Source organism: Polyodon spathula, chromosome 8 (assembly GCF_017654505.1).
Source record: "Polyodon spathula isolate WHYD16114869_AA chromosome 8, ASM1765450v1, whole genome shotgun sequence".
NCBI lineage: Eukaryota > Metazoa > Chordata > Actinopteri > Acipenseriformes > Polyodontidae > Polyodon > Polyodon spathula.
The window spans coordinates 26,702,993-26,728,981 of record NC_054541.1 but is presented as its reverse complement, the minus strand read 5'-3'; the positions used below and the strand labels follow the sequence as shown (position 1 = coordinate 26,728,981).

General features: G+C 34.5%; 1 protein-coding gene across 3 annotated transcripts; it reads right to left on the bottom strand.

Annotated features, from left to right (window-relative positions):
- Positions 1–44: 44 nt before the first annotated feature.
- Positions 45–25,989, bottom strand: rfx4 (regulatory factor X, 4). 3 transcript variants are annotated; one of them, XM_041257381.1, is made up of 18 exons: positions 25,915–25,989; positions 22,312–22,398; positions 22,034–22,094; positions 18,884–19,007; positions 16,942–17,003; positions 16,291–16,504; positions 15,838–15,915; positions 15,314–15,477; positions 14,549–14,649; positions 13,960–14,018; positions 13,403–13,547; positions 12,697–12,791; positions 11,948–12,065; positions 10,076–10,195; positions 6,118–6,279; positions 5,166–5,331; positions 4,427–4,565; positions 45–2,390 (listed from the first exon to the last, which is right to left on the bottom strand). In XM_041257381.1, the coding sequence occupies exons 1-18, from the start codon at positions 25,955–25,957 to the stop codon at positions 2,118–2,120; spliced, it is 2,211 nt and encodes a 736-aa protein (XP_041113315.1). In that variant the 5' UTR covers positions 25,958–25,989; the 3' UTR covers positions 45–2,117. The 3 variants fall into 3 exon arrangements, with proteins under 3 accessions (XP_041113315.1, XP_041113316.1, XP_041113317.1); XM_041257382.1 differs by having other exon boundaries at positions 5,166–5,328; XM_041257383.1 differs by having other exon boundaries at positions 5,166–5,289.

The following is a 25,989-nucleotide window of genomic DNA, read 5'->3' as shown; positions in this document are numbered from 1 at the left end:
TGTAAAGGACTGTTTCACATACTGCATTTACAATACTGTAATTACAATAAGATTTGGATGCCCAGTGTCACAGTCTGAGTATATAATCTCCTATGAGACATTAAGACCTCTTCAAGATTAGTCTTTTTGCCCACAAACAAATCCCTTTTCCTCTTGAGACAAATATGATTGGCTGCAGCACTGTCACATAGTGAATTGTACAAAGTTCAAGAAGGCAGTATGTCAATCCTTATAAGAGGCATGCTTTCTTGGATTCTTGATGCGAGAAATACGAAGAAAAACAAAAACAAAACAGCAACAAAAGGTGCAGTGATATCCACAGCAAGTCAGATGTAAGCCAAAGAGCACCGCTTGTGCAGACAACAGGTGGCAGTGAAGAAAGCAAATACTGGCTTTGTGTGGAGAAGCATGAATGTGTTCACTGGTAGCAACAGGAAAGCCAAGTGTTCAGCCGCCGCTTCTTGTAAACCTGGCTGTTGTGATTCAATTAGGTGTAAACTGGGTATTCCTTGAGTAGAGTTTTCTCCTTAAGAATGTAAGGAAATGGCACATTTTGAATAGGTATGAAATTCAGTTTTGCCTCTTGTAATGCTTAGTCAATGAAAAGGCACACTTTGGCCCAGATTTAGTGCTCTACAGTGGTAAAAGTGTCATCATTGTTGATGAAAAGGGACCACAACATAATCCATGCTTTACTTAGAAAATTATGTTTAGATCCCAGAGGACATTCCAATAATACATCAGGTAAGAGTAGTTAACCCTTTGTCAGAGGCAAGGGGTGCAAATGCACCTCAGCATGTTTAAAATGAACATATTTCAAGTCTTTGAAGTGATTAAACGTTAAACAATTACCTTCATTTTGATACCAAGCTCATCTTTGTCCAACTCAGGAAACTGGAGTAATGCTTCATCAAAGTGCACATGGTCAATGTTTGGGGTGCATTTGCACCCCTTTCTGTCTTCTGCTGGTTGCCAGAAATATACATGTTTCACATACCACAATCACAACTCCTGCTTACTGGCATAGTAGGTTGTTGAGAGTTGAAGGGGTGCTGGGGAGATGTATAAAGGTGTATCACTTCTAAAATTACTGATTTAGTCCCACATATGTTGTTTTCTAGTAAATAGCAATTTTCACGAAACTGTGCCTCTATATGTGTATAATACATTAATTTTCAGCACTGTATTTTACATGCTACAATACAATATTACAAAATATGATTTTATTCTATGAGATGCATAAAAAAAGACAATACCACTGATGCCTGAGAGAAACAACAGGGCTTTCAGAGTAAATGTGCCCTCATTCACAGAACTTTGATAATGGCGCTACTTGGATTGGAATATTTTTTTTTACTCTTCGAGGGTTGCAGCCTTTCCTATTACATATCCAAGTTATCTTTGTGGACTATGTTTTTTTTGTTTTGTTTTGTTTTTTTGTTTTTTTTTTTGCCAAAAAGACTGAAGCTGCAACTTCATATTGAAGTACAGGTATTTGTTAACAAATTGTTTGTTTGGCTATTTACTAAATTTTGTACATGCAGAGTTTCCATGTACAATATAGCATTTATTTTTGTAGTTCATATTTGTGTTTGTGAAATTTTAAAGACATTGACTGTTGATAGCACAATTTGTTTTTGAAAAATAAATAAATAAAATATATGCTTATCATTTCAAAACAACATTTATTTAATAAAGAAATGATTAAATAATAATAAAAACCAGTTTTGTGTTTTCTTGCGTTAAATTATAAGTTAACCACATTTGTGTATGTGGGGTGCCTTTTCCACCTTCCGTGTAGCCCTATTCTTGCAGCTGTCAAAGGGTTAAGTGGTTTAAACAGTGAAAGCTGAAGTTCTCTGTATTGGTCCATGGCAGAGATTTGCTATTTCAAGTTATATGTTTGCATTCACTTGTTTTTCCGTGATCAGGGTCAGATTAATGACAAATGCTGGTCTTCACAAAGTTGCAGTACAGAACAGTATTAGAGGTCCCAGCAGGCTTTATATGGACAGCCCTTTATAAAACATAGTTTTTATGTCCTCCACACTCATTGTCATTTAATGGGAGTGTTCTGGAATGAGCAGGTGTGCACTGAAGTTCATATCAAGAAAGGTTTATTTCGCCCATCCTGTCGTGGCCTCCCCATTTATGTAAGCAAAGCCTGGGAAGTGTTGCACGTGCTCATATTCAGAGTTCCTGCGGGGCGCCAGGGGCGTGTACATATCACTAGAGTTGACATATCTGGCGGAGTGCACTGGAGGGCTGGTATAGCAGTTGTTTGCTGATGGGACGTCAGGCCACCGTGGGGTCACTGGTGTGGGGTGCAGCCTTGCCGTACCACTCATTAGGCAAGGCTCCATCCGAGACATCTGACTATTGAGGGGGTACTGTTAAAATAACCACATTAATCTACATTAGTGTCATACACTTCAGTATACAAAATATAGCAAATAACCATAAATAATCTAGTAATTATTTAGTATCTATTTTGGTCAGGTCAACATACGGCTGAAACTGAGAACATACTTAATCTTAAATTCAGATATTTTCGATCTTTTCCCTTATTCAAGTTCTTTTAGCTTTAACTAGACACTTTGTACCAAATATATATGTAGAAAAAAAAAACCCTTCTAAATATAAACAGTTCTACAGTAAATTCTATTGTGAGTGAGCGAATCATGGAAAAAAATGTCAGTCTGGGTCAGATAATTGCTCAGTAAGCCAGTGACTCCTTGTTCGTGAGCAGTGAAGAAATCATTGAAAAACAATATTTTAATAATCGCCCCATTGCCCTGTTACTGACTATCAACTCAGCCAATGAAACATCTATTGAGCCTGGGAAAAGCAGTCCAAAGTACAGCCATCTGCACGGATGCTTGCCCATACTAGCACAATCACCTTTCACACTACGCATCCGGTTTATGAAGAGTGCTTAAGCACGTTGGGCTCAAAACACTGAGGCCTACTGATCTTTTCCGAGCACAAAGGCAATGTTTGTTGGAGAGCCCTTGACAGGAAATTACCATTATAAGGGTCAACTTACACTCGCTCTTGCTAACAGTAGACAAAACCCCCTGATCCTCTTCCTCTCTCTCTCTCTCTCTCTCTCTCTCTCTCTCTCTCGTTACATGTGGGTTTTAGTTTTTTGACTTTCTAGTTGTAGATGCAGGCCAGTATTGTAAATCTGATTTAAAATGTGTCCCCATTTTATAACTAAGCACTAATGATGAAATAGAACAAGTGTTGACAGTTCTAGTGTTACACAATGTTTTTGTAATCTGTCTTGCATTCATTCAAATCCAAATTATGAAAGTTAGGAAATTCTATTGCACTACATTGCAATAATGTTATAAACCTTCCATGCCCATTCCAGTGGCCCTGGGACTCACCAAAGAATGGCTATTTATCAAGACAAATATTTCACAGCATTCCAGCTACATAAAAGCTTGATTTCTGTGAATACTGTGTTTTAAATGCTTTACAATATCCCTGCAGCTGAGGGTGCAATTCATTGTTAATTTAAAAGAAAAATTTGCATGCTAATAGGCTTGCTTTGGCCAAAGTCTGCATTCAAATTCCTTCCTGATTTACAGGGTGCGTAAAATTCAACCTTCAAGAGTGAGTATGGAATACAGACTGTAGTAACACCGCCCTGTGAATAAATAATCAGGTTTTACATTTCAGAACTTTGTTTTATCAGCTTTAGGGAACATGCAGTAGAGGCATATAAAAAGCAGAAAGAAAATGTATCTGTACAGTGCTCTAGATAAGCAGGCCTTCTGCAGCAAAACAAAAATCTGTTTATGTGTTTATTTGCTTCACAGCCATATTGTTTGCAATCAATAAATCAAATAGAATATTGTAAGGCCAAATTTTTGTACAGTAATTTAAAGTGGCATTACCAATAAAATACAAGGCCGTAGTTACCCCATAAGTTGGTTTTAAAGTATAAACAGTATTTACTGAAGTACTCATGACTTCAAGGCAATGTTACATTTTACTTATCAAAAATACTTTTTAGTCTAAATTGGACAGTAAATTACTCAATGACCTTATCTGGAGAGCTGTATGTATGTATATAACATCCTTTAGAACTTAAAGCATCTAAATATTGCTGTAATGGACAGACTGTCCTATCGGGGGTCCTAACTGGAATCAGCACTATGAAAGTGCTTACGTGTGAATGAAATCGGTGGTCTGTGTTAGGCATTACAAAATGCTTAACACACTAATCTTGTCTTTAATTGGACTCAGTATGGGATCTATTAAGCTGCCAGAAGGGTTTTGTTAAGTGGTGTCCATTCACATTTTTTCACTAGGGCTTTTTTTAATAAAGTGGTTTCATGTTTACATTTTTTACTGTACTTTTCTGTAATGTGCAGCATATCAATGTAATACTTCTCAATGTTACTAGAAGACTCACCTGTGAGGTGCTCCTGTGGTATGCTGGGTAGTGCAGAGGTGCTGTGATACCAGGTTCATGTGGAAGAGCTGTGTACTGGCTCTGGATTGGATGGTGGTGCTGGTTGCTGTAGCTTCCATAGTTGTATCCACCTGTATACCTGAAACATAATAATAATTTAAAAAATACCCCAAATAATCATTTTTAAAAATCTGACAGGTTATAGTTGTTAAGATCATGCAATTCAGTGTTTCAGCTGATTTGATTTGGACCCCGTCCTCAATTATGTGGTTATTAAATAAAAATAAATATATTGGTACATATTATTACATACAAGTATTACATAATAATAACTCAGTCAATACAATGATATAAAGTCATCAATTTTACTTATATGTTCATAAATAATAACTAGCCCCAATCCATTCCCTTAAACCTAACCTATCAATTGTTGCAACCTATGAATAGACTGTATGCAGGATGTCTCTTATTATATATGTTTGGGTGAGGCAGCTAAGCCAAGCATACAATTATTTAGTTATATAACTACAGTACATTGCAACTGCATTATTACTATGTAATTATAGGCACCCAATAACTTTAATATGTAACCTAATGTTACACCACATTTATTCAGTTTATTATATCATATGCTATAAACAGCATTTTAGCTACTTTTGACACCTTAGTCTCTGTGATTAAAATATAAATAAATGTTACTCCATTTCCTAAGCAGGAACATTTTAATTACTGTACATACCCGTGTTCTTCCCTGTGTGGGTAGACTGGCATCCTGTGTGTGCTGGAAGATGGAGGTAACTGACTGCTTCTCATACAGGGTAGCTGCTGGCTGGCATCAGATGGGTTATTTCCTGCTGTTGTCACTGTATACGTAAGGGACCATGTATATGATTGAACAGCACCTACTAAAAAATACTTTATTTTAAAAAGAGTACCACATGGCTTTAGTTTTATACCTTTTAGTAAAAAAATGTAGCATATTAAAGATACATTTTATAATTACATCAGTCTGTCATTAGCCAGGGAAAAAAATATTTGAATATTAATATCCAGTTCTTTAAAAAGCAAATGATTTGACCTAAGTAATGCACATATTTTATCCTTCCCAAAGGCTATAGCACGCTTAGATGACGATACCTATAAAATTAGTCAAACTCTATAATATGTTCTCCTTTTTCACCTTCTGACTGAGACAAGAAATCTTATCTGTCACCAGCACTGGACTTGCATCCATTCCTTAACCCATTATCAGTTCTGATAAGTGGGAAAATGAGCTCACCCACAACTAGCAGATCAATCATTATGCAACAAGACAGAGTGACTTGGGTTGATATCTTTCAAGAGCAAATACTGATGGTTGAACCAGTGGTGTACCAGTCACTTTTCTCAAATGCTACAGACTTATCATCAGTCAATTCCCACCAATTCAGAATCATTCAGCTTGGGTGCACATTGTACAAATACTGCACCACAATTATCAGCAAACACACAAGCTGGAAGGATGGGTTCTTAGTTACTTTCAAGCATTCTGTCATTTTGAAATAATTTTTTCAACACATTCTGCCTCCAAAGAATAAACATGAATTAGTAAAACAGTAATGTCATATATAATATATCCCTATATATATATATATATATATATATATATATATATATATATATATATATATATATATATATATATATATTACATGATGTAGTTGTCACGACTGTATATTCTGGGGAGTGACTGTTCCCAGGAGATGGAGCTGAGGTGATTTCTGCAGAAGTGACAGATTTAGCAGGAGAGTAGGGTCCCGGTGAAGGACAAGGAGGGGTAGGTTCTGTTAACATTATTTCTTCCCCTCTGTCTGCTGGAAACGAAACATATATACAATGGTCAACTTTGATAAATTATATCTTTTTGGTAGTACATCATAACAATTTTCATAGAACATAATTTACCCCTCACATCCCTATTAACCCTAATATCCTATATTAATATTTTTGCTAACAGTTTTATCTGTGTGAACAATAATTGTTTATATATTTAGCTAGTCAAAATGGCTACATTTACAATGAAAATAGCGGTAGCACTCTATGATTGTCATGCTATTAGTCCTGAAAAAAAGAATCCATTGATCCTGCCCTTTTTTATTTTGACATGGGTTTACAACATATTGTAAGTGCCGCGCCAATGGGTGTCATTTAACGGTAATTAAGGAGGGGCTATGGTAATATTTAATGTAGCATGCATCATAAGAATGTACTCACAATTAAATGTGCATTGCATTAAACAAAGGTGTTATGTCTTTGTAAGATTTTAGAATGATATTACAGAAATGTTCCAATTTTACTTACCTAATCGTGGCGATCTCGGTTTACTGGTCATCTCTGTTTTATTTTGTTTGTTTGTTTTTTTATATTACCATGGTTACATGTAACTATTTGTTTAATGTTTCTATTAAGATTCTCTCATAGCACAAAATTGATTCCTTAAAGAGTAAGTAGCGGGGTTCGGAAAAATAAAGCATTACACGTCCGCATGTGTTGCTACAACTATTTAAATAACGTGCCTGTAATTTTTCTTTTCATTGTAAACTTGACAACTTTTTACACTTATCACTTTAAACTCTGCTCTTAAATGTCCGCTCTAGTGCACTGGGGTTTGAGATCTGTCCTCATCACTGCCCGTACGTAACGACAAGTGCTCTGGCTTTTCTGTTCTGTACCACATCATGGATTGTTACTGCTGTGTTACCTGTTTGACAATGTGGGCAATAATCCATACACTATCAGTGCACTAGAGTGGACATTTTGAAAAGATCTTTGAAACCGATTTTAAAGTTATAAGTGAAAAAAGCTGTCAGGATGTTAACAATTAAAAGAAAAATGACAGGCACATTATATTTTTTGGAACCCCACTACTTACACTTTAATGTGCTTTGCTAAAGTTGTGCCAACATGCTACCACTACTACTAGTTAAATTAAGTTTATTTTCATAAACTAAGGCTATGTACACACACACACTGCAGTTGGCTCGACAACTATATTTAAAAATAGCACTCGCTGTGGTTGTTTGTTGTACACACACTGAAGTGAGTGAACTCCCTGTTTAAACAAACCACTGAACTCGGGCCATCATTACATGCCGATCGTGAGGTTTGGTGTGAGAACATGGAGGTTGTGTTTTTGTTTATGATTTTGGAAGAAAGTACAGTACATAAACGATCAAGTGCTCGTCAAGCACAGCTATGCTCTTTTCTGCAAAACTAGCAGAGATGTCGTTTTACTTTTTCTGCACTGCTAAATACAGTGGCGACGATCTGCAGTACAATGATGGTAGATCGAAACATTTGGGTGATCTTCCAACCAGATGGCTGGTGGGAACGACTTGAGTGGTTTCCAAATGACTGGATTAAAAATGTATGAATGTCTAAGGAGTCGTACATGCGTCTTTGTCATTTACTGAGATATCCTTGAGTGCCAAAACACACAGCTGAGAAGTTCGGGATCGGTGGAAAAACATGCTGCGGTTGCACTGTAGCATTTGGGGACACAAATTGTCCCATATCGTTTGATTTAAGTTACAAAACCAAAACATAGACATAAGCAAAGGAGCCGGCTCTTTTGTACAACAGTATCGGCGCTATGCTTTAGTGCGAGAGGTCCCGGGTTCGTGCCCTCCCTCCGCCTGTGTGTGGATTGCCTCGCCCTGTGTGATGCGCCTGCCTCCGTTAACCTAAATCACTACTATATATATATATATATATATATATATATATATATATATATATATATATATATATATATAAAAAACTAAAAATATTATACAACTGTACTTTGATTAAATAAAAAGTATATTATACGTATCCACTATTTACCATTGTTATGAATTTACTATTCATCAATATTATAAAATCAACTTGCCTCATCAGGCACCTATAAATATATTTTTAGCCATGTTTATCACGCGGAAATGTCTGATAAAGAATGACATCATTAGTTGCGCAGAAATCCACTGAGCACCAACAGCAGTTGTAGTGAGGTTGTATTACACACAAACTTTAGTGCGCATTAACTAACCGAACTGAATGTTAATAGATGCTTTGTTTTTTGGTTACTCAGCATTGCAACTATCATAAAATGTGTATAAACAGATGTATGACTCTTAATTTAAAATAAATTATTTTGAAAGAAAGGCTATTAACTTCCATAATTATTATAAGATTTGTATTAAAAATATTTTATTAAAATAGGATTTGATGCTTTGATCTTAAAGACCGTAAGGTAGGCCTATGTATATCAACTTGTATATAGCATTAATGATTTGTATTTACAAAAAATTTATAGTATACATAATGTTAATTTTCAGTTTTTATCGTAACAAATTCTCCCCGCAAATTTTTCAGAGTTTATTTTACATGTATTAAAATAGGGATAAAATCGGTAAAACTGTGTTTTTAATTGAAACATCGGTAAAAATCGGGGGGAAAAAAATCTCAGTATACACACTTTACATGTGGAATATGATGCATAGCAGATCTGGCTTCTGATTAAGTTTAATGTCCCTGGGAAGTATGATAAAGCAGAATCTGTGCAAATCAAGGCCACGTTTTCCCTAGTTATGTTTGGACAATCGCTGTGCTGATAGTATCTGAAGAAGGTATGAACGTGACATCCGCACAAAACAAGCCAGGCTTATTCGCCTTGAAATCATGAAAAGAAAAGAAAATTGACAGAATTGAACGGTCCAAGGCATCGGGAGACGAAGACATTTCCAGCAATGCGTTCCACAAGTTTACCAAGTACCAACTAAAGCATGATTGTCGGCAATAGGCAGTGTTTAGCTGATGGACAGTACTGTCGCACAAAGTCACCACTACATACCCCTCTGCAATAAACAATGGCTGTCCAGCAAAGCACAGAGCTCTGACAAACTCATTAACACATTCTGCGCTCTCATTTTAGCACGTGTAAATATTGTTTTAGTTTAATGTGTCGCTTATTTTTCAGTATGCTCTTTTATTGTCAGCGCAAACATGTACCTCAATGCAACAGTATTTGCAACGCAATGCATCCTCTGCCTTATCTGGCCCACTTCTGCTATTTGTATTTTTGTGTATTTCGAAACAACGTTTTCTTTTTTAATAGTCGTAAACAGATTTATGTTTTCTCCCCATTCCTCATCCACTGAAAATATAATTTTTTCGTGCAAGTATTTCAATTTAGTTTTTGATTAAGCTAGTTACTAGACCCAGCACTTACCACAATAATCGGACTTTGATTGGCCATTGGCCACAGAATCAGGTGATAATGTGTGTGTAAAGCAACAGAAAAGCAATCACGCGCAATGTTTGAACGTTATTTAATCCTCTATCTAAACGTATGTGCTATATCCTAGGATACAGTATACAGCAGCTTATTACATTGTTGGAGTCAAAAGACAACAGCATTTTGATCAAAATATTGTGTATTTCCTAAAAGATAGTACTGGAAAAATACTGAATAGTAGACAAAAAATAAGAAAGTAAGAGGACAGCCTACATAAACCTATAAAATAATACTCACTCAAAAGAAGTCTTCAAAAGCAAATCAATAAATAGTTTTCATTAAAAGTATTTTACTTTTCCTGAACATACAGGCTGCACAGTACGTGTTTTTCTCACCCGTGCTTCCTTCTGCCTTCATCGCTCTCATGAGTTCGTTTGCTCTTTCCTGACAATGGAGAGACTCCAGCACATAAAGAACATAGTCATCGAACATTAAGTGGATAAGGTGAAAGGAACCTGCACACCAAAAAAATAAAAAATAAATGTAAAAATCCTTTATGAGCTGCTGAAACTTCAAAACTATTTAGGACGAATGTGTGCTGTGTAGCTCAGATTTGAAAGAATTTAACAGCACACAATAAATAAAACTTGCTAGAACAGAGCTGTATTATAGGGATTTCAAGGGCAGAGGATTAATGCAATCAAAGATTTGCCAGAGGGATCACAGGGAGCATGAATAGTAGCAGGTGTGAATTTTTCAGGGAACAGCAATAGAAGCCTGAATAGGTTTGGATTCCCAACCAGACCAACACATCTGCTAAGATTAGAAGGAATTCATTATTATACATTTTAACAGAGGTGTTTGAATATTCTGAGACTCATATTCATAAGATGAAGCAAAAACTGTTCTGCACGTTATTAATCACACGTGGTATTCTATTGCAGGGATATATAATAGTAACATGTTATGGAGTATATGTGTATGAATGCAATTCATCAGCAGTATAATTGTAGAATTTACTGCTACTGTTGTTGCTCCTTAGATCAGTAGCATTTCAGCTGCCTTTGACACCAGACTTTCATGTTTAACAGGCAAAACTTTAAGAGTTTATCCCTTTTGGTTGGGTGGGGGGGGGGGGGGGGGGGGGGGGGGGTGCATTTTCAGGTTAGAACTACCAATTTAGCAAAACTCATATATGTTGTAGATGCTGTTTCAGTGGGGCAGCCTTTGCCTCCTGAAAATAAAGAAGTACTGCAGCTGAAAATAGCAAATTCCCCCAGCTGACCGCAGGACTAAATTGGCTTTGAAAGAGACTGTGTGCTGTTAAGGAAATAATACAACCACCATATTGTAATGGTCACTCCACCAACGGCTAGCCACAAAGAGCAGACTGATACACAAGTATCATAAAACGCTAAAATATACACTGGAAAGGGGTGGTTGGGGGGCTGCCTATTGTTAATTAGCCGTTTTCATATAGGGGGTCTGCTTTTTCAAAACACTGCCACCAGCTGTGTCTTTGATATGCACAGACAGAGTAAGGGGGCCGTAGCTTTTGTCCACCAGTATCTCTTTCAGCTTTTCTGTCATACCCTTCTTACAAACACTGCAAAGGATGAAACTCTCCACTCAGGAAGTCTTACTAGTCATTAAAGGTCTATACCATAATCAGATGTTTGAGCATTTTGAGCTGGAATCAACCTTTTTATTTCCGCCCCTGCATAGATCACAGTATGCTATGTAGCATGCAGGATAGCATGTACAGTACTAAGGAAGTTACTTTTCTATTTGAGAATACAGTTCATTAAATGTTATACACCAGAAAATGGCACCATTTTACATCTATTCTTATTCGGCAGGGCATATTTTTGAAATAAAAAAATAAAGAATGATAAAGAAGGCTTATCATCCATCGCTTGGAAATTGCCTTAAACATTGAGTAACAGAGCACTTTCCTAACCATACCAGTAAACAGTCAACTTTGAATTCCTTTATCAATCAGTTAAAGGCTACTTTGGTAAGCGTAAAGATATGTTCAAATGAACAATCTGGTACAATATGTACATCTAAAAAAGGAACACTATTTTTCAGTATATGGGTTTGAGGTCATTGAGTCTGCAATCAGTGAGGAATATCCTGACACTTAACGATAGTTTCACTCTGCAAAATGAGAGGGCTAGAAACCTCAAAAAAGTATACAAGAGAAGATATTCATCAGTTTACAGTGAGGGATCAGTCCCATACTGTAATAAATGAACATCACTTACCAAAGCTAGGAGCACTGTGCAAAGTCATATCCCTGATGACTCTTGTTCCAAAGCAGGACCACATTAAAAGGAACTGCTGGGCAACTTTCTTTAGGGAGCCAGGTATTTTTCCAGCTACCTAAATGGCATAAAACAAATGAGCATTTACACCAGAAAACAGAAAAATAAAACATTAAGAAACTTAAAGGGTAAGCAGTGGGGTTCTGAAAAATATAGTGTTATACGTCCCCACGTGATGCAATAACAGTTTAAAAAATGTAACTGCAATTTTTCTTTTCATTGTTAACATCCTGACTACTTTTTACACTTATAAAGTCTGTTTCAAAGCTCTTTTCAATATGTCTGCTCTACTGCACAAGGGTTTGAGAAATGTTCTCTAAATCACTGCAGGAAGGGCAATTAAAAAAAAAAAAAACTGCTCTGGCTTTTCTGTTCTGTACTACATCATGGATCATTACTGCCATGTTACCTGTTTGACAATGTGGGCAATAATACTTACATTATCATTGCACTAGAGCTGACATTTTGAAAAGAGCTTTGAAACAGACTTTAAATTTATAAGAGCAAAAATTTGTCAGGATGTTAACAATGAAAATAAAAATTACAGGTACATTATTTAAATAGTTGTAGCAGCACGTGGGGACGTGAAGCTATATATATTTAGGAACCCCACTACTTACTTTTTACATCAATAAGTTTCAATACTTTTGAAAAAATACAGAACACCCCTATAGTGACTGTGTACTGACCTTGACAACGCAACTGTCCACCATGGAATCCAACCATTCTATGTAGGATTCAATGGGTGACTGCTCTTCCAAAAGATGGTCAAATTCCTGATACACTGATGAAAAAAATAAAACAACACAACAGAGTTAACACTGGGGCAGTAATAGGATCACAATCAGTGACAGGCTCTACCTGCTATTCCAAATTCATGTGATCTCATTTAAACAGGTCATCTACAGTCTATGGAGTATTTTGAAGAAGAAGAAGAAGAAGAAGAAGAAGAAGAAGAAGAAGAAGAAGAAGAAGAAGAAGAAGAAGAAGAAGAAGAAGAAGAAGATTGTAAAGGAAAATACTACATTCTGATTGTTCTATAAATATTTTTTGGTCCTTTGTTTGGATCAAGATCTGGTGTTCAATGTCCAGTTTCAGATGTGTCGGCAAGTCACACTGCAAATTATTGCACTCTGACCCCAAGTGATCAATACAAAAGTCAAGCTTGAAATTAATTTAAGGTGCTCCCTGGGGTGTTGAGAACACAAGAGAATAAAGTTGTTTAACCTTTATCTCAATGGGACTAAAGGTTGACTTTGGCGGTCGTGGGAATTCTTTAGAGTTCCAAAAAGGACAATAATTACATCTACAGTATTACATATATTACACATTACTGAAAATCAGATTGAACCTTATGTATATTCAAACTATACTTAATGAAGACTGTGTACTTACATTGTATGATGAGTTTTCTGTGTTCCTCCCTTGAATCCTCCATTGTATACAGAGTCTGCTTGGTAATGCTATTCAGATCCACATTTCTCCAGTCCTCCAACATTTGGAATGTTATGTCCGCACTATGGATTACTGTTCTGGAGGCCTTCAGAAATAATACATTCAAATTATTGAATCTTAATTAAATAAAATATGTATGGTTTATTTATGAATACCAGTTGTAATACTATATATATATATATATATTATATATATATATATATATATATATATGTGTGTGTGTGTGTGTGTGTGTGTGTGTGTGTGTGTGTGTGTGTGTGTGTGTGTGTGTGTGTGTATATATATATATATATATATATATATATATATATATATATATATATATATATATATATATATATAAAATAGATAAATAATATCCATGCAGTGACATATATATATAGAATATGTTAACACTGCATAAGAATTTACAGTTATGAAAGTACATTTTTGACATCTGTGACTTGCTTCCCGTTGCCCTTTATAAATGTTCACAAGAACAAACAGCATGTATTTACCTGGCAGAGATGATTTAAAGATGTTTGCCTTCTAAGAATTTGAGAAAATCTTCTTGACACTAGAAATATAAGGAACACAACATTCAGGAATCCAAATCATGTCAACATGTACAACTGTGCAAGATGCTTTGCCAGTATTTTATCAAATCATTTGCATTGTTCATAACCTTAAAATGTCTCCTCCTGCTTACTTATTTGTGATGCATGTCATTAAAATGATAGAGAGAGAGAGAGAGAGAGAGAGAGAGAGAGAGAGAGAGAGATATTCCCTTGGATTTTTCACAGACTAGCATGTATAACTTGCAACTGCTCAAAACTTGAAGACTGTCTTCTTTCACCCACCTCCCCCCTCTATTTAGCAATGCTCAATTGGAATCAGACCTGGAAATCTATGGACCAAGAACACTGATTTCTATTCAGGGTGTCAATGCTGGGGAAATGCCTGCATGTAAGATAGAGAAGTACATCATGTTCTTGTAAGTATAATATATTATATTATATATATATATTATATATATATATATATATATATATATATATATATATATATATAAAAAGACAAGGCAGAAGGAGTTACTTCTCTACGTACATTCAAACTTGATGTTTCGTAAGTTTTCTGGCAGATCATGCAAAGCCACCTTTAGCCACTCATCCAGCTGCTTGGCAAACTTCCGTATCACCTGAGTCAAGCTGACAGTAAGAAAAAATAAACATCTTAATGAGATTCAAGTGCAGTGTCATTTTCTGATATAACAGGACGGTTTACTCAGTAACAACAGATTTTTTTTATTTTTAATTCAACACTATATAAAAACATAAAACAGTATTTGTGGGGTTTTGCAGCTAAATAAAGAAATAACCCTAACAGGATCCAACATCGTTCACACCCACTCCACAGCAACAAGCCAATGCACACTGTGCTTGTGTTCAGTAAATATAATTACTTTAGTGCTTGTTTCACTGTGCTGAGAACCTGTTAAAACGTATATATTACATACAATTAAAAAAAGTATTTCAGTGGCAAGCATGATTCCATGAAAGACCCTTCCCCTCCCCCACCCCAAAAAACAGCACATTGCTTTTCTTTGTGAAATCTGGTGCATGCTTTTCATGTCTGAAAAAAAATGTAATGGTAAATCCACGAGTTTTGGACCAATAGGTGCTCAATGTATATATATATATATATATATTATATATATATATATAATACGATAACATATATATATATATATATATATATATATATTATTAGTAGATAACTGCATTTTGCTAGCAGATAGTTATTCATTTCCCTTTTTTTAAGGGAAAATATTTGACGTGACACATTGCCAAAGGGAGTTGGAAGAAAACCAACCTGTCTGGTAATGCCTGCAAGACAGTTGGCATGAGGACTCCGGAAATCGCTTTGTAGAGTATAGAATCACAAACACCAACTATGTTGACGACTGTAGAGGAACCAAGAACTGGAAGCATGTGCGGTGGCATGCCTTGCCAAAAGTGCAAAAGAAAACTTTGTACCTGATATGAAAAACAAAGTAACAAAATGTACTAAGAGACCCCTTCAAAATGTAATAGCAGCATAATATAGTATTGACGAGGTAGAATATTGTGTCAGAGTAATGAGTATTTGTATTCTGGTGATAGATAATTAAGTCAAATCATTAGCAAGTAAAATCTTTTTTGTATTAAAATCAACTATTAAATTAAAATATTATAAATATATATATATATATAATATATATATATATATATATATATATATATATATATATATATATATATATATATAAAATATATAAAAAACTAGGACCTGAACTATGATATTGTCAAAATTAAATACGTTGAAAAGAAAAAATAAATAAATAAATCAAAACCTACCTCGTCGAAATTTGCTCTTATTACTGTATCCAGAATCCTCTGGCAATGAGTTCTGTACATCATAATAAATGTAGAAACCTGTTCAGAAATACAGCAAGGCATATTTTGTTACTGATATAAAGAGCATCAGAGTAATTATTAACATATTGAAAATCTCATAAAATGAGCTTGCATTATGCCACAGATGTATTTGTCATTTGTGTCAAGTAATTCAACTCAAAGGAAATGGAGAAGAAACTGAAGATTTCATTTTTTACTTTTCTGAACCATCAGATGGTGTTTGAGTCACTGCACTCTAAGCAGAATCTAGGAAAAATTGCAAGACAAAAAAAAGGAAAACTGTGGTGCATAAATTAAGTAGGTCTAATTCTAAATCTTCCAGACTTGGACTCCCGCACAGAAGAAAGGAAGCACAGAAAAAGAGGCCAGCTGGATGTTTAAAAGTCTGTTTACCTTCTCCTCTGGCAGACTCGCTGGTAGATTTAGATCTTTGACATTTGGAAACTCTGGCAGTAGCGTCCCCAGTTTGGAGCGTGGTGAATATGCCACTGTCTGCTTGGTGACCTCCTTCTTTCCTGTCTCGTTTACCCAGGCCGCCCCTTTCTTGGAGTACATCACATCATAATACTGGGAGCTCTCCTTCACTGCAATTCCATAGTAATGGTATCTGGTACAGAGATGTTTGTGTTTTTACAGCTGTTTGAGTAGATGGTGTCAGGTGACAAATTACATGCAGTATACAGCAGATGAGTGGATATTGTTATTATACACACTGTATACGGGTCCAGTTACTGTACTTCAAACCATTAGGTTTTAATTGACTAATATACTTTAGGAATATTGATTTATTGTAGGAGAATTGTGCACTCCTAGAAAAGAAGGTTCCTGGGACTCTTAATTAGGGGTTGCATACATAAAGTATTATATGGAACCTCTTGGATTAGAACCATTTAGTTTCATATTAAAGCTATTATCAGTATCTTGAGTTGTTCAACATAGAAGCATTGTTACTTATAGGGAATTAACACTTTACTAGGAGTGTAATTCTGGAGGTGTCTCATTTCCTGTGAGATCTCTATACACAAGATATTTAGTTTTACTTACTTTGACTGGCCTCTTGTGCCTAGTCTTCTTGTAGTTAACTGTGGAAACTGCTGTCTAATTATCTATAAAAGGAAACAATAGTTAGATTAGATATACTGCAGATATATATATATATATAATATATATTATATATATAGATATATATATATATATATATATATATATATATATATATATATATATAGTATGTGCTGTGCTCTTAATGTTATTACTTGTTGTTTGAGTAAAGATCTGCTCATGCTAGTCTGAAATTGTTTAGTGTCTCCATTGTTTTTTGTGTTACTCCCAGGGACATTGGGAAGCAATGGAAATCACTGGGATTGACCCTGATTTAGTAACAAATCTGCAAGCAGTAATGTTTTTGGACAGTTTTAAGAAATCCCCCCTCTTTGCCTGTGAAATCCTGGCAAGTTTGAGCAGTGTTTATTAGTTTATGCTTTAATTCCTAGTGCAAAACCTTAGCAAACAGTCAAGCTTTCTATTATTAAAAAAAAAAAAAAGGAGAGAGCTGTGAAGTTTCATTGCGGTTGTTTGATAAATGAGCAGACAGGGAGGCAGCCCCCTTAGTTTTTGTCCAGAATCAATGAAGCTTTCCTAAAGGACACCCCATGCTGTTCCAGCTACTGATCTAACATTCCGCAACATCTCAGCCTTCCAAATTCCCTTTAATTAGACATTAATCCAGACCCTCTCTCTTTCAATATCCTCAGACAGGAGGCTGAGGGGGGACCTTCGTGGGAAAAGGAACAGAAGCTGATGGAGCTCAGCCCGTTTTTATTGGAATCTGTACTTTGCATTTTTTTATTATTATTCCTTCTGCTCGATTTCAAAAACAAGTTCACAGCTCATCAGGATTCAAATTTCTGACTGGATGATAGCTGGCTTTGTATTCACAGGTAGAGAAAAAAAAAAAATCTTTATGAGGGCTGAAGAGTGTGGGCAAAAGATGTTTTAACCATTATGATACCCCCCAGCACCTATTTTAAAGTTTAAATAAATATGTACACATATAAAAAAAAATGTATTGCATTAAAAAATAAACAAATATGCAATGTTAATAGAAAACGGTGGTTTCTTTAATTTAGGTAGTTATTCCAAATACACTTTGTGGTGTAGTAAACAATACTGTACTCCTGTACTGTTATGTACACTGTTGTAACACCATTTCTGCTCTTGCTAACCTAACATAGTAAGTTAGTGTCACACACTAGCTGCCAACAACATAAATAACAATACAGGCTGTCAGTATCATGGGCTATATCCATAGTATGTAGAATATCACTTCATAACAAATACATGCACAGTTTCAGCAAAACAAGACAAGTGGTTTCAAGGACAAACAGTGCAGATATACCATGCAATGCAGATATACCATACAGTGCTGCCACTGCATTGTGATGCTGTCATTTAATTTCACAGTATAGCACAGTCCACCATCCACCATAGTACCATCTAGTGATCAGACTGTCTAGAAATAAGTGTGTATATATATATATATATATATATATATATATATATATATATATATATATATATATATATATATATATATATATATATATATATATATATATATCCGAGTGGTCCATATCGTTTCTTTAGTTTTTTGTTTGCTCAACTTTTTACAATGTCTTGACATATAGTCATTTTATAATTTATAATTATGGTACGACAGGGTGTTGTGATATGTTGAAAAATTGGCCGCCCCCAACATGGTTCTAGACCTGTGCGGCAAAGCTCCTCTAACAAAGCAAGGTTACCGAACATGTCAAGGTCAAGAAGTGCTTCTCAGTCAAGACCAGTCTCAAATGCTGTTTCCTTAGCCAAGCTTGTTCAAAAGCAAGTTCTGTCTCAAAGGAGCAACATCATTTAACAGTTAAAAAAAAAAAAAAACTCACAGCAAATCAACAGAAATAGGTTCTCTATTAATACCAGATCTTACCTTTCCAAAGCTTGCAGCGTTTACAGGCTGTGTGTCGTTCTTTTCGCAGAAGTCAAGGTAATGCATGTACAAAGCACTTCGTGGGATACATACCCCCTCTGCAATTTCATAATTTTCTTCAAGCCTTCAAAAGAGATTAGGATGTCATTAGATTTGCAAATGCCTCATAATCCTGTAAGCCTACACTGTAACAAGTGCTTGGATTTTCTTCAGATGTCTGTTTATGTTTTGTTCAAAGGGGAGATCTTGTTTGAAAGTGGAATTATGTGCTTTAGATATACTCATACAGTATGAAAAGTTAACTGCCCTCTCAGCCCATGTCAACGTACAAATGCTTCTATAATTCATAATGCAAAAGGTGTTTTGAGTAGTGGAGGAAAATTTTAATTGCAAAAAAGAGAGAAAAAGGGTCAGTATTGATTTAAACTATTGATAAAGCTGCACAGTTAGTTGAGTGATTAAGGTAATCTTATCTCAGTCAAGAGTTTATGACTGATCTGCAACCTGCTTTCTATTATCAACTTTTTTCCAGCAGGGATTACCACTTGCAGTTGTGTATGGATAAGAAGCTACATGAGATCCAGGGCAATTGCATTTGCATCTGTTTGACCCTGTACTCCTTAACTATGACACTACCTGGTATCAATCAATGATTAATGACAATTCATTGGAACTCCCCACAATTACTCCTGACTGCATCACAAAGGCAATTTCTGAAAGGTCTCTGCTGTCATGTGACTGTAAACAGCTGTTATTTCTAAAGGGAAGGCTCCTTTTGTTGTAGCTGTGAGAAAGGGGTCATGTAATCACACTTCATCTGCTAAAATGGGAACTGTGTCTCTTTATCACTCATTCTCACCTACAATGCCTAAGCATTTGAAAACCAGGCACATTTATGATACCACGCAAGGATCTTGGTGTTTTGATTTGCTGATATTCAAAATGAATTAAAAAAAAAAAAAAAAACATATGCAAAGAGATAAAATGGTAGTGAGAAATAAACTATAGTTGCCCAATATTAACGCCTCATGTTTGTAATGACCAATGGATTATATGAAGGAGGTTTTAAAAGGGTCGCTGATTGAATAAACTAATATGCCACATTGACAAAGTGCCCACAAAATTAATTTAAGGCTGTCCTGTAAGTTTGAAGTTACAGTCCTAACACTGACAATAGTAGCAGCTAAAATAATCTTTGTCAACTCACTGTGTATGTAGGTACAGTAACACAATACCAAATACACAATATATTGTTGTTTGGACATCAATAAGCACAATAAAACAAGAAATCAGAATTAAGGCTGGTTATTAATGGTATAATTCCAGAAACGTCTCCAGTATTGGAATATCTATTAAAAGGAATACTAATTGGCTACAGATGGCCTTTTGGTGTATTGTGAAATACAAGGCATTGCAGTGTTATTGCTGTTTCATGTCAATCCAGTTCTAATCAATTACACAAATGGAATCTGCCTTTATAAAAGGTACTGCTGGTAACGCTTTTGTGGTCTTGCAAAGAAGCACCATTGGCTCATCCCCACTTTAATAGATTCACAAGCTCTTTCAGACACCTCTATTAACACCAAAGAAGCCTCGTTTGTAGAACAGCGCTCCTAATTGGAATGTCATCCTGACTAACCATGGGCAGGGCAAATAGAATTGTGCCTTATTATTTCAACCTTTGTCTGTTGTATTTTTCCTTCAGACAAAAAATGTATCATTAGTTGAGAGAAAAAAGACTGAACCTGACTAATAATTGGGCAACAAACCTACTATCCACATTTCTACCTAAATAGCACACTTTTGTACTGTATTTTGACTTTGTATTCGGTGGTATTGACCAAGGATAATTAATGGTGTAAACATAATGCAATACCATGTTCAGAGACTGAGGAACTGACTGGGTTAAACATTGGTAAAGGTTTTAAATTAAATGTATCTTAGGTATTTCCACAGTATTGAAACCTGTCACTTTACCCTTATGTTTTCTCTAGCTTATAAAATGTGGTAGACAACAAGTCCACTAAATAAGTAAAAACACCTTAGTTTTCATGTTACCCACTCATTAGGAACAACTAATGATGCTGTGCACCTCAACAAAATACATATTGGAAGAGAGCAATTCGAACCCCAAATTCAGCCCAGGGCTTAGTTAATGACATTATTCTGTAACAATCTTTTCAATCATATTTATTTTACCATAAACATGGGGCTCCAAATATTTTAAATCAAGGTGCTTTCCTGGCTTGCTTCCCATATTCCACAAGCCAGCTGAAAGCCAAATGAAAAAAATAAAACCTCCACCTTGTACAGGCATTTTATTTTCTGTCACACAATACTAATGTAACATCATTAAACTTTTTTTTTTTTTTTTAAATAAATAAGCTAGAAATGATTTCTGTAATGTTCTCTGTTGCTCATTGTTGGTCCGTTCCTCTACATGGTTTATTTAAATCTATTTACAAGCTGCTTTGAGTAACGCAGAATGAATTTTAAAAAGTCCCCTGTTCAACATATTGCAGTGCACACTACTGTATCTCAGACCTAGCAATTATTTCTTTCATTCTTATGTTGTTGTCCATCTATGGGTTTTTATCTCTATAAGCAAGCAAGGTTTTGTTATATTGTATATTGTAATTTGCAGTTTGTTATAAGAGCATTTAAAAGACCAGCTCTGTAGTTTTTCCAAACAAAGAATACGCTCTCCTGTGACCCAACCTGCAACAAGTCACGTATACTCCACCTGTATTATAGTAAGTGAGATGGGGGGGAACACAGAACACATGCAACACAAGGTCAAGCTTCTAATTCATTATAAAAGTCAATTGTAAACTGCACTTTGGGAAGCTCAGAAGGATAAAGAGCCCATGTTGATACAAAATACAAAACCCTGTATCTCACTTTCAATTAAAACATGGACTTATTCATCCACACTACAACAAATCACCTGAAAAATGCACATTACACATCTTCATTGACATGTAATAGCAATAATACCCACATTTACCAGTGTTTATGTAATTTCCAATATATCAGAAATAACATATCAATGGAACTAAAACAAAAATTCCTAATAAAATCACTTAACTTTGTACTTTTAAACTGAACAGTGATTAAAAAAAAAAATTAATGTATAACATCTTTACATACCATTGTAAAGTAGCTGGTGTTGAGTGTGGTTTGGAAGCTCTGTTGTTTTCTTTTTCCTCATCTGAAAAATACATATTTAAAATTATACACTATCATACACTACTTTCCAAGCTACATAAAGAATGTACCAAGGCATGGAAGATTCCTTCTGCAAAACTGCAGTGTAACACAATTTACAATCAATAGAATATAAGTTTTAAAAATATATCGACAAGGCTGCAATAAAAGGCAAGAGAAAACAAACTAACGAAGACCATGATCAATTTGAAGTTACTTACTTTCATCATTAGACATATTGCCCAATGATGTGTGACTTGAGTACCGTTTACTTTCACTTTCGCTGAGACATCTCTCAATCCAGCTCTCTGAAAAACGAATTAAAATTTTAGTTGCCCGAGTCGTGCATTAACGTTGTAAATAAAAAACACCAGAGGTCTTTGATAGGAGTTTTTAGGTCTGATTGTACTGGTTTCACCTGTACCACAACAACCTAATGCTCTGAGCATGACACATTAAACTTCACTTGCGACCTTTACAAGTTGAGTGTTATTTTTGTTTGTTTGTTTGTTTGTTATCATTTGTTTATTTTGCTTTTTTAATGTATGTAACATTTTAAAACTTTAATTAAAAAAACAAAAATCAAACCAAAGAAAATCTGCACTTGGAATGCACAGTAGCTTGTGAAAGTTTTAGGTCGCAAAACTGGTCTTCTAACGAGATAGCGTTTATTTTATAGTTAGAGCGCTGCAGTTGGTATTTAAACAGTGTCGACAATAAACCCACATGACAGCTTCAAAACTTCAGTACATAGGCTACATTAACTTAAAAACTAAATTTATTTTCAAAATAGGTATAATAATAATAATAATAATAATAATAATAATAATAATAATAATAATAATAATAATAATAATCTCTGATCGTATCACATAAAAATGTTGCGAATATGCCGTAGTTTACAAAAGAGCACAAGGCAGCTTTAATTGACTTTCCCCATTGTCTTCACTTTTGCAAAGCAGCTAAACAATAATTGATGGTCTGGGCTTTGTTCAGCTGAGTTTCTATTTAAAATATTGTCAATTAAAACTGCGAGAATCTTCTATTGTTTGTTGAGACATAAAGCACTCACACGCATGCTCAATGAAGTTCTTACCATTGCGTGACTAACCTCAGCACACCACTTATTTTTATTGAATTCTAATTTCTTCTAAGAAAAAGCACAACTAGTGTCCTTTCTGGTGGTAAAATTGCAAACTCATAATATTCATTCTTATTCTTGTACTAGATCTTGTTTCCCCGCATGGGCCATAGCAACTGTCACTATAGCAGCCGTTGTCACCTAGGGCAGTTGTCGTGGCAACATGTTTTTCTTACATCAGAAAGGAAAAGAAAGTTTTCGACATGCTACTGGTACAGGAGTTCTTGACTAATAGTCTAAACTTGTCTGAAAACGCCTTCATGATCACTGAATGGCATCTATCTAGTTATTTCAAAATACTGTATTCCCTTTGGGATTTATTCACTGCCATTTGCGCATTTGATGAATGAAGAGAGATTAGCAAAATGGAAAATCAAAGTGTGTCATTATTATCACCATTTTAACCCCAAGCGCTTAAGATACAAGGTTAAATAATTTAATGCAAATCAGCAAAACGAACACAAATTAACCCTGAACTTCCAGGTGTTATTTGGTTAAAGGCTGAAGCAAGTATGAAACACTATACAAATGCAGACTGTGTTCTTTCAAACAAATAAGCCTATATTTTGTTTTTATTTATATGCACAAAAACCCCCATAAAAACCAATAATAATTCAATTCAGAAAGGTAAATCTTAAAGAAAAAACGTATTTTTTCAAATGTCTTTTAATAATAATATTCAGCATAACATTATTAGTATTGCACTAGACAATTAAATAATAATAATAATAATAATAATAATAAATAATAATAATAATAATAATAATAATAATACATTATATATGCACAGAAGTAATAAATAATGTTTGCATTATATATGCATTAATTCTGGAGAAAATAAATATGTTTAATAGCAAGATATATTTAAGGCCTCAAAATACAGTAATAAACATTCCGATCTAACGAATTTAATACAAGATTGTGCCAGATGGACAACATTTGTGAAAAATAAGAAAAATATGTTTTTCAGTTTTTCTATGGATTTTAGACAAAAAAAGTGTGCTTTATCGTACTTTAAAAATACAATTTCAATTTTATCTCTAGTTTTACATACTTTCATTTATATAGGTGTTTATGTATTGTGTGTGTATATATACATCAACACGTATACAAATGAAATTTGTGTGTGTGTGTGTGTGTGTGTGTGTGTGTGTGTGTGTGTGTGTGTGTGTGTGTGTGTGTGTGTGTGTATGTGTATGTATATATATATATATATATATATATATATATATATATATATATATATATATGAATATGTTATATGACTGCAGGTATTTTTGTATAATGATAACCAAAACAAAAAAAAACAACAAGTAAATTTTGTTTTGTTTTGTTCTGTATGATTTTTTTTCTCGTACTGGTGCACTATGGTTAAATATGTTCATGTGTAATATGATTAATATAAAGACATTGTAAAGATGCTCCCATACAATTCTTGCTTATGTAAACTGAACTTGAGTTGTTTCTTTAATAAAACTAGAAGAATAAATTACACAAGAAATAGATTTTAAAATCTTCAGATTTTAAAAACAATTCGTTTATACACACGCGTGCGCGCACACGCGCACACACACACACACACACACACACACACACACACACACACACACACATGTGTGTACGTATAGTAATCCCATGAGCTATTCACAGTTAATTGAGAGGACCAAGGTAATTGGATTAAGTTCTATTTAACAATTTTAAAGTGAAAGGGTGAATGTCCTGAATGATGATTTGATTTTAAACGACATTCCCTTGTCGACTATCTCCTAAATTAGCATTATTTTTCATAAACATCTTTAATTAAGAAAATGTAAATGTCTGTATTAAAAAGAAAAATTATACTTGTACTTTAATCTGTTTATGCTTTATTCTGTAAAGATTGTCAAAATGCAAAAACAAAAATAATTGTATTTTGTATGTAACAAAAGTTACTATATATGATGGTATAACTTATTAAATAGCTTAATTTACAAAAAAAAAAAAAAAGGTACATAGTAATAAAAACCTTAAAAATAAAAATAAACACACTATAGGCTTTGATACATAACTAATATGAAATAGGTTTATTAATCCTTGTTGAGATTACAAACGATAATGACGATAATCTGCAAATATTTCTAGTTCTGATTTCAGAAGAAAACGTTGCAGGTGCAACAGAAAGAAATGCTTTCACCATTTATTTGAACAACAACCTATCTTGTTTTAAAAGACCGCTATAACAAATGCGTTGAACACGAAGATAAGTTATTATTTTTCAGAACTTTTCTAAATTCTTAATGCAGCAGTTTTCTATTTGCTGTTCAACGCGTGAAAGTGATTTGCTCACATTCGTTTCAGCCGCTTCCTTATTTAAGTTAATTTCTGCAATAATAGTTAGAACTAGACTTCTTGGAAACCTGAACTTGTGGTGGAAAAACCAAAGAATGTCTCTTTTGTGCAGCTGTCAAGATTCACTTCATATCCTTGTTTTTAACTTGACAATATAACTTGACATATAACCAACATAATTCTAGTAACAACAACAGACTTAATTCCAAACGGTAACACAAATAACAATTTACACAATGTAAGGTAGCAACATTTGACTTTCACTAATAGTTTTTATTAAAAAAAAAAAAAAAAAAAAAAAAAAAAAATTACAACCAAGCAACTTTTTAATGTAATGGATGAATTTTGGACAAACCTGTGGAATCCATGTCAGGTTCTTCCAATAACCCACAATGCATGCTCTTCCCATCAACAGTGTACAAGCTCAAAA